General features: G+C 47.7%; 1 protein-coding gene across 1 annotated transcript in view; it reads left to right on the forward strand.

Moving 5' to 3' along the window:
* Window positions 1–261: 261 nt before the first annotated feature.
* Window positions 262–9,694, forward strand: part of LOC307229188 (calpain-1 catalytic subunit-like) — a 14,327-nt gene continuing 4,894 nt past the window's right edge. Inside the window, exons 1-14 of the mRNA XM_079999122.1 lie at window positions 262–382; window positions 1,376–1,634; window positions 1,945–2,014; window positions 3,687–3,808; window positions 3,902–4,035; window positions 4,798–4,966; window positions 5,415–5,498; window positions 5,619–5,704; window positions 6,027–6,101; window positions 6,405–6,565; window positions 6,668–6,840; window positions 6,974–6,985; window positions 7,177–7,388; window positions 7,627–7,666. Of these exons, the coding sequence (XP_079855248.1) occupies window positions 1,395–1,634; window positions 1,945–2,014; window positions 3,687–3,808; window positions 3,902–4,035; window positions 4,798–4,966; window positions 5,415–5,498; window positions 5,619–5,704; window positions 6,027–6,101; window positions 6,405–6,565; window positions 6,668–6,840; window positions 6,974–6,985; window positions 7,177–7,388; window positions 7,627–7,666 (1,578 nt within the window). The 5' untranslated portion in view covers window positions 262–382; window positions 1,376–1,394. The remainder of the gene's footprint in view (window positions 383–1,375; window positions 1,635–1,944; window positions 2,015–3,686; window positions 3,809–3,901; window positions 4,036–4,797; window positions 4,967–5,414; window positions 5,499–5,618; window positions 5,705–6,026; window positions 6,102–6,404; window positions 6,566–6,667; window positions 6,841–6,973; window positions 6,986–7,176; window positions 7,389–7,626; window positions 7,667–9,694) is intronic.

Consider the following 9,694-nt stretch of genomic DNA (forward strand, 5'->3'; position numbering starts at 1 on the left):
ACATTTTAATGATCTTTATTATCTTTTTAAAAGCCGTTTGTACATAAATGACTTCCGGAACCGGGGCGCTAATAAAAGGGGGCGTGGCCGTGATGACGTAGCGGCAACGTCTGTCTCCCTGGAGGATGAGAGGACCCCGCCCTGCGTGATGGGCGGGCGCAGTACTGCAGCATCACAGTACACAAGAGTACCACGACACAGGAGTACCACACAGTACCACGACACAGGAGTACCACACAGTACCACGACACAGGAGTACCACACAGTACCACGACACAGGAGTACCACACAGTACCACTACACAGGAGTACCACGACACAGGAGTACCTGGAGGAAAAGTATTTGTCTGCCTTTAAATCTCAGAAGAAAGAGACCACCGGTGGTGAGTCCTGAAATGTTATTTCTATGTTTAATATCATATGTGAAATTAGTATCATATTTCACATTTCTACATCATGTTTTATATTATATTTGAAATTGTTTATCATATTTCACATTTCTACATGTCTTATATCATATTTGAAATGTATATCATATTTGATATTTCTACATCATGTTTAATATTATAGTTCACATTTCTACATCATGTTTTATCATATATTTGAAATTTTGATCATATTTCATATTTCTACATCATGTTTAAATTATATATATATTTGATGTGTTTACACGCTGTGGAGGTCGCATGTAAACATACGGCGCTTTTGATTGAAGTCTCGCGGTAGTTGGGCCCCGGATCTCGCGGGATCAGACTTCTTCACCGTCTCATTGGTAGAGACAGTGAAGTTGAAGTATAAATAAAAATGAATCCACAGAACTGAAGGACACAGGAGGAAGATTCATATGGATTTAATATTCATAGACAGACTGGCAGACAGACAGGCAGTCAGACAGACTGGCAGGAGGACAGACAGGCAGGCAGACAGGCAGGAAGACAGGCAGGCAGACAGGCAGGAGGGCAGACAGACTGGCAGAGAGGAAGACAGGCAGACAGACTGGCAGAGAGGAAGACAGGCAGGCAGACAGACTGGCAGACAGGAAGACAGGCAGGAAGATGGGCAGGCAGGCAGACAGACTGGCAGACAGGAAGACAGGCAGGAAGACGGGCAGGAAGACGGGCAGGATGACAGGCAGGAAGACAGGCAGGCAGGCAGGCTGAAATTGTGCAGGTTGGTTCAGAGGAAACATTCAGATCAGGGAAGTAGGGCGGAGTCCAAGTGGAGGAGCCTAGGTGAAGGGGAATCCAGGTGGAGGCAGGTGGTCCAGGCGGAGGGGGAGGAGCCCAGCGGGAGGTGGAGAAACATTGTTCCAGGGCGTAGAAGCAATGAAATGATGCAGGATGCTAACTGCTACGCTAACGGTTCTCTCCTCCAAGCTGCCCCACCCACTTCAGGATGTTTGGGGGTGTGGCAGCTCGTATCCATAGAGACCGGCAGCACGCTGCAGGGTTGGGCTCCAACCAGCAGGCCTTGCCGTACCTGAAGCAGGACTTCCAGGCCTTGAGGCAGGCCTGCCTGGAGTCCGGATCCCTGTTCCAGGACCCGGCCTTCCCTGCCGAGCCGTCCTCCTTGGGATTCAAGGACCTTGGAGAAGGATCCTCCAAGACACAGGGCGTGGCGTGGATGAGACCCACGGTGAGACTGACACTGCAGTGCAATACTTTTTACTTTGGATGTTTTCACCAACATTTCAAGGAATAATTATCTGACGTGTGTTGTCATCACTCCTCCAGTTTTAGCACTCTGCTCTATTTAGCAAAAAAAACGAATAAACACTTTTGATTGAAAAATTGGTCTAACATTTGGAATTGAAAAATTTGGAATTGGTGTCAATGTAAAGAGATTTGTTTTATGGCACCTCAACTGGACCCAATGTATTGCTGCAGCTGTGCTCATTACTATTGTTATTTTTATTATTATTATTGATGACTCATTTCTCACGCAGGAGCTTTCAGACAACCCTCAGTTCATCGTGGGCGGAGCCACAAGAATGGACGTCTGCCAGGGAGCACTGGGTGAGTGAAACATACAGAGAACAAGTGAAAATGGAGCAAAGACTTCACCTGATGCCATGCCACCTGACCCACCATGCCACCTGACCCACCATGCTACCTGACCCACCTGACCCACTATGCCAGCAGCCAATCACAGCGTGTGGCGTCGTGTGGCGTCGTGCGGTGTAGTGTGGCGTCAGATCCTCCCTCCAGGAGTTCTGATCCACGACTGTGAATCAGTGCATTGTGAACGTCGCCACGTTGATCTAAATGTTCTGTGAATCAGAACCCACTGACACGCCCTCAGCACCGTCAGCACCGTCACTGTGATAAACACTACGGCTTCAGAACCTTCTGAACGTCAACAAAGTGAATAAATGGGACGAGTTGTAAATCTGCAAAGTGAGTAAAGTGAGACAGAGTCACAGAGAGGGAGGAGAGGGGCTTCAGCACAGGGAGGTGGTGTTCCTGGTGGGGTTTCAGCACAGGAGGTGGTGTTCCTTGTGGGCTTTCAGCACAGGAGGTGGTGTTCCTGGTGGGGTTTCAGCTCAGGAGGTGGTGTTCCTGGTGGGTGGGGCTGGTGGGGACTGAAAAGAACTTATTCAACATATTTAATTAATTAGATTTTGATCCTTTCCTGCTGTTCTGAAGTAGAGATCTGGGACGTTGTGGTGACCCGTTCTGAAATGAGCTGTCTGTCTGTCTGACTGTCTGTCTGACTGTCTGCTGTTACTTTATGGACTAGTGGTTAGTATTATGGGTTAGCATTCTCTGGGTAGTGGCTGTCTGCCTGCCTGCCAGTCTGTCTCTCTGCCTGCCTGCCAGTCTGTCTCTCTCTCTGCGTGCTGGCTGTCTGTGTGGCGGCAGTGGGCGTGTCCAGTGAGTCAGAGCGGCTCTGGAATGTGTTTGTTTGCAGAGGGCGACGCCTGAAATGTTTGATGGAATTCTACTAGAACGACAAGTTAAACCAACTGCTCATTAACGTAATAATAATAATATGGTAATATAATAATAATAATAATAATAATAATAATAAAAGTGTCAATGATTAAAAACATGTAGTGACTGATCAGAAGTTGATCCTCTTTTTACTTCAAACTTCCTGAGGAGAAGTTACAAGTTTCAGCTCCGCTCTTTTCCTGCCTCACAGAGCTGTGAGGCCCCCTGCTGGACAATGTGAGCACTACAACGAGCTCAATCTGCCGTTCGACACTAAACCCTCCGTTGTTATTTTACTGCAGATTCCCTCATTTTAGAATATTGCTGCAACATTACGTCCACAGCAGCGATGGACAGGAAGCAGCAGGAAGCAGGAGGAAGCAGCAGGAAGCAGGAGGAAGCAGCAGGAAGCAGCGCTAACGCTCACCTGCAGCCTAATGGACCAGCTAATGGCTGCACATCCCCAGAGCAGCTGGAAGCCTCTTAAGGCCCTTAAAGGCTAAAGCATTATCTGGAGTGGCGGGAAAAAGGTTCAGGTTTGATTCCTGGTAAAATGTTAAATGATGCAGAGAGAAACTCAGCAATCAGCTCCATTTCCTGGAAGCAAGCCGCTCTAAAACAAACAAACAAACAAACAAACAAACAAAACAACTTGGAATCATTCTGCAATGGAACCTCCCGTCCTGCAGGGGACGACTGGCTGCTGCTGTGTACTGAGTGTGTAATGTATGTAATTTGACCTCCCGTCCTGCAGGGGACTGCTGGCTCCTGGCCGCCATCGGTTCCCTGACCCTGAACCCTAACCTGCTGCTCCGGGTGGTTCCTCATGGTCAGAGCTTCCAAGATGGAGAATACGCCGGAATCTTCCACTTCCAGGTAAAACACGACGGTCCAGCAGGTGGAGGCTGAGGTGGAGCAGAGATGGAGGTGATGAAGTGGGTCCTGACCACTTCCTGTGTGTGTCCTCAGTTCTGGCAGTTTGGGGAGTGGGTGGACGTCGTCATTGACGACCGTCTTCCTGTCAAAGATGGAGAGCTGCTGTTCGTCCACTCTGCTGAGGGGAGGGAGTTCTGGAGCGCTCTGCTGGAGAAGGCCTACGCCAAGTACTGTCTATACCCTGTACCTCTATACCCTGTACCTCTATACCCTGCACCTCTATACCTCTATACCCTGTACCTCTATACTCTGTACCTCTATACCATGTACCTCTGTACTCTATACCTCTATACCCTGTACCTCTATACCTCTGTACCTCTATACCATGTACCTCTGTACCTCTATACCTCTATACCCTGTACCTCTATACCCTGTACCTCTATACCTCTATACCCTGTACCTCTATACCCTGTACCTCTATACCTCTATACCCTGTACCTCTATACCATGTACCTTTACACCCTGTACCTCTATACCCTGTACCTATATACCCTATACCTCTATACTCTGTACCTCTATACCTTGTACCTCTGTACTCTGTACCTCTATACCTTGTACCTCTATACCCTGTACCTCTATACCCTGTACCTCTATACCTCTATACCCTGTACCTCTATACCCTGTACATCTATACCCTGTACCTCTATACCCTGTACATCTATACCCTGTACATCTATACCCTGTGCCTCTATACCCTGTACCTCTATACCCTGTACATCTATACCATGTACCTTTACACCCTGTACCTCTATACCCTATACCTCTATACTCTGTACCTCTATACCCTGTACCACTATACTCTGTACCTCTGTACTCTACCTCAATACCCTATACCTCTATACTCTGTACTTTATAGCCTGTACCTCTATACTCCGTACTCTGTACCTCTACTCTGTACTCCTCACCCTGTACCTCTATACACCCCTCAGGGTGAATGGCTCCTACGAGGCTCTCTCTGGTGGCTCCACCTCAGAGGGTTTTGAAGATTTCACCGGAGGCGTTGCTGAGTCGTTCGATCTGAAGGACGCTCCGCCCGACCTGCACCGCACCATCAGGAAGGCCCTGGAGAGGGGAGCACTTCTGGGCTGCTCCATCGATGTGAGCGCACACACACACACACACAAACGTACATACATACGCACACACGCACACACACACAAACGTACATACATACACGCACACACACACGCACGCACGCACGCACGTGCACATACACACACGCACACACACGTACACCCATCACACACACGTACACACGCACACACACGTGCACACACACGTACACACGCACACACACGTACACACGCACACACACGTACACCCATCACACACACGTACACACGCACGCATGCACACGTACACACGCACACACACGTACACACACACGTACACACACGCACACGTACACACGCACACACACGTACACACACACGTACACACACGTACACGTACACACGCACGCATGCACACGTACACACACGCACACGTACACACGCACACACACACGTACACACACATTTTACCTGACCGTGTGTGTGTGTTTCAGATCACCAGTGCCTTCGACATGGAGGCTGTGACCTTCAAGAAGTTGGTCAAAGGTCACGCTTACTCCGTCACCGACCTCCGACAGGTGAGTCTCCACCCTGAACCTTGAACCCTGAGCTGAGTGTGGAGTTGTTGACGTTGTGATTTCAGGGGGATGGTGGGAATGTGATGAAGGACGTGGTTGAGGGTGCGTTTCCTCCTCCAGGTGGAGCAGCGAGGACGCAGCCAGAGACTGATCCGCATCAGGAACCCCTGGGGTCAGGTGGAGTGGACGGGGTCCTGGAGCGACAGGTCAGCCCTGCTCCACCCACACTGCCAAGAAAGTTCTGCTCCACTGACAGTGTGTGTGTGTGTGTGTGTGTGTGTGTGTGTGTGTGTGTGTTGTGTGTGTGTGTGTGTGTGTGTGTGTGTGTGTGTGTGTACGCGTGTGTAAGTGTGTGTGTGTGTGTACGTGTGTGTGTGTGTGTACGTGTGTGTGTGTGTGTGTGTGTGTGTATACGTGTGTGTGTGTGTGTGTGTGTACGTGTGTGTGTGTGTGTGTGTACGTGTGTGTGTGTACGTGTGTGTGTGTGTGTGTACGTGTGTGTGTGTACGTGTGTGTGTGTGTGTGTAGCTCCTCAGAGTGGGCGTCGCTCTCCCCTGCAGACAGGGAGCCTCTTCTGTGCAAGATGGAGGACGGGGAGTTCTGGTGAGTTGAGGGGGAGCAGGACAGACAGGAGAGAGGGAGACAGCCATATGATCTTTTTTTAGGAATATCAGGGATGTGAGACAGGTTGCTGTTGTTGCTTTAGAGCCCCCCCGCTGCCACGCCAGGTACTGCACCCTAACCTGAAACAACTTATTGAAGCTCACGTGTCTCTCTCCTCCTTCACCCCTCCCCTCTCTCTCTACTCCACCCCCCTCTCTCTCTCTCTCTCTCTCTCCTATCTCTCTCTCCTCCTCCACCCTCTCTCTCTCCTCCACCCCTCTCTCTCTCTCCACCCTCCCCCAGGATGTCCTTCCAGGACTTCCTCCGTCACTTCTCCAGGTTGGAGATCTGTAACCTGACGGCCGACGCCCTCAGTGCCGACACTCTGAGCGTGTGGAACTCCGTCAGCTTCCAGGGAGGGTGGAGGAAGGGGAGCACGGCGGGGGGGTGCCGCAACCACCCCAGTAAGAAGGGGTGGAGCTGATCTGCCTTTCATTCCCCTTCCCTCCATCCCTCCTTTTTGCTGCTGAACTGAGTGAAAACTAACCCCCCACACCCCCACCCAGACACCTTCTGGATCAACCCTCAGTTTAAGCTCCACCTCCTGGAGGAGGACGACGACCCTGACGATGCAGAGAGCGCCTGCAGCCTCCTGGTGGCGCTCATGCAGAAAGACCGACGGAGGTTCCGAAGCCAGGGACAGGAGGACATGCGCACCATCGGCTTCGCAGTCTACCAGGTAGGAGGTGACATGACCTCTGACCCCCCGCTGACCCCCCTGCTGACCCCCCTCTGACCTCCGTCAGTCATTTAGACATGAAATAGTTCCAGCATTTACATTTTAACATTTTTATTTTCTGTCCCATTCACAGGTTCCTGAAGAGGTCTGTCTGTCTGTCTGTCTGTCTGTCTCTCAATGTCTGTCTGCCTGTCTGTCTGTCCATCTGTCTGTCTGCCTGTGTATCTCCCTGTCTGTCTGTCTGATTTGTCTGCCTGTGTATCTGCCTGTCTGTCTGTCTCTCAATGTCTGTCTGCCTGTCTGTCTATCTGTCCATCCCCCCCCCCCCCCCTCCAGCTCCAGGGTTGCCATGGCGTCCACCTGAAGAAGGACTTCTTCCTCCGTCAGTCGTCCGTCGCTCGCTCCCCGACCTTCATCAACCTGCGGGAGGTGAGCGCCAGGCTCCGCCTTCCTCCAGGTGAATACCTGCTGGTGCCCTCCACCTTCCAGCCGGGGGAGGAGGCCGACTTCCTGCTGCGCGTCTTCACCGAGAAGCTCTCTGACACTCAGTGAGTAGTGACTATGTAGTGACGGTGTAGTGACGGTGTAGTGACAGTGGAGTAACAGTGTAGTAACAGTGTAGTAACAGTGGCATAACGGCTTAGTAACTATGTAGTAACAGTGTAGTAACAGTGCAGTAACAGTGTAGTTACGGTGTAGTTACAGTGCAGAAACAGTGTAGTTACAGTGTAGCAATGGTGTAGCTACGGTGTAGTAACGTTGTAGTAACATTGTGATTCTCTGCAGGGAGATGGATGATGACGTTGTGGTAAACTTAGAGGAAGAGGTGAAGAAAATATGATGTTTGTGCGTGTGTGTGTTAATGTGTGTGTGTTCATGTGTGTGCTCATGTGTGTGTTAATGTGTGTTAGTGTGTGTTTTAATGTGTGTGTTAATGTGTGTTCATGTGTGTGTTCATGTGTGTGTGTGTGTGTTAATGTGTGTGTTCATGTGTGTTAATGTGTGTGTTAATGTGTGTGTGTTAATGTGTGTGTGTTCATGTGTGTGCTCATGTGTGTGTTAATGTGTGTTTGTGTGTGTTTTAATGTGTTTGTTAATGTGTGTTCATGTGTGTGTTCATGTGTGTTTGTGTGTCAATGTGTGTGTTCATGTGTGTTAATGTGTGTTAATGTGTGTGTTAATTTGTATGTTCATGTGTGTTAATGTGTGTGTGTATGTGTGTGTGTTAATGTGTGAGTTAATGTGTGTGTTCATGTGTGTGTTCATGTGTGTATTCATGTGTGTATTCATGTGTGTGTGTGTTAATATGTGTGTTCATGCGTGTGTGTTAATGTGTGTGTGTTCATGTGTGTGTTAATGTGTGTTGATGTGTGTTAATGTGTGTTCATGTGTGTGTGTTAATGTGTGTGTTAATATCTGTGTTAATGTGTGTGTTAATATCTGTGTTAATGTGTGTGTGTTAATGTGTGTGTTAATGAGTGTGTTCATGTGTGTGTTCATGTGTGTGTTCATGTATGTGTTCATGTGTGTTCATGTGTGTTAATGTGTGTGTTCATGTGTGTGTTCATGTGTGTGTGTATGTGTGTTTGTGTGTGTGTTCATGTGTGTTTGTGTGTGTGTTAATGTGTGTTAGTGTGTGTTTTAATGTGTGTGTTAATGTGTGTTCATGTGTGTGTTCATGTGTGTTCATGTGTGTGTTTGTGTGTGTGTGTGTGTTAATGTGTGTGTTCATGTGTGTGAGTTAATGTGTGTGTTCATGTGTGTGTTCATGTGTGTATTCATGTGTGTATTCATGTGTGTGTTAATATGTGTGTTCATGCGTGTGTGTTAATGTGTGTGTGTTCATGTGTGTGTTAATGTGTGTTGATGTGTGTTAATGTGTGTGTTCATGTGTGTTTATGTGTGTTAATGTGTGTGTTAATTTGTGTGTTCATGTGTGTTAATGTGTGTGTGTATGTGTGTGTGTTAATGTGTGTGCTCATGTGTGTGTTAATGTGTGTTTGTGTGTGTGTTTTAATGTGTGTTCATGTGTGTGTTCATGTGTGTTCATGTGTGTGTTTGTGTGTGTGTGTGTGTTCATGTGTGTGTTCATGTGTGTGTGTTCATGTGTGTGTTCATGTGTGTATTCATGTGTGTATTCATGTGTGTGTGTGTTAAGATGTGTGTTCATGCGTGTGTGTTAATGTGTGTGTGTGTTCATGTGTGTGTTAATGTGTGTTGATGTGTGTTAATGTGTGTGTTAATGTGTGTTAATGTGTGTGTTCATGTGTGTGTGTTAATGTGTGTTCATGTGTGTGTGTTAATGTGTGTGTTAATATCTGTGTTAATGTGTGTGTTAATATCTGTGTTAATGTGTGTGTGTTAATGAGTGTGTTCATGTGTGTGTTCATGTGTGTGTTCATGTGTGTTCTTGTGTGTTAATGTGTGTGTTCATGTGTGTGTGTATGTATGTTAATGTGTGTGTTAATATGTGTGTTAATGTGTGTGTTAATGTGTGTGTTCATGTGTGTGAGTTAATGTGTGTGTTCATGTGTGTGTTCATGTGTGTATTCATGTGTGTATTCATGTGTGTGTTAATATGTGTGTTCATGCGTGTGTGTTAATGTGTGTGTGTTCATGTGTGTGTTAATGTGTGTTGATGTGTGTTAATGTGTGTGTTCATGTGTGTTTATGTGTGTTAATGTGTGTGTTAATTTGTGTGTTCATGTGTGTTAATGTGTGTGTGTATGTGTGTGTGTTAATGTGTGTGCTCATGTGTGTGTTAATGTGTGTTTGTGTGTGTGTTTTAATGTGTGTTCATGTGTGTGTTCATGTGTGTTCATGTGTGTGTTTGTGTGTGTGTGTGTGTTCATGT

Source organism: Zeus faber (assembly GCF_960531495.2).
Source record: "Zeus faber genome assembly, chromosome: 4".
Classification (NCBI taxonomy): domain Eukaryota; kingdom Metazoa; phylum Chordata; class Actinopteri; order Zeiformes; family Zeidae; genus Zeus; species Zeus faber.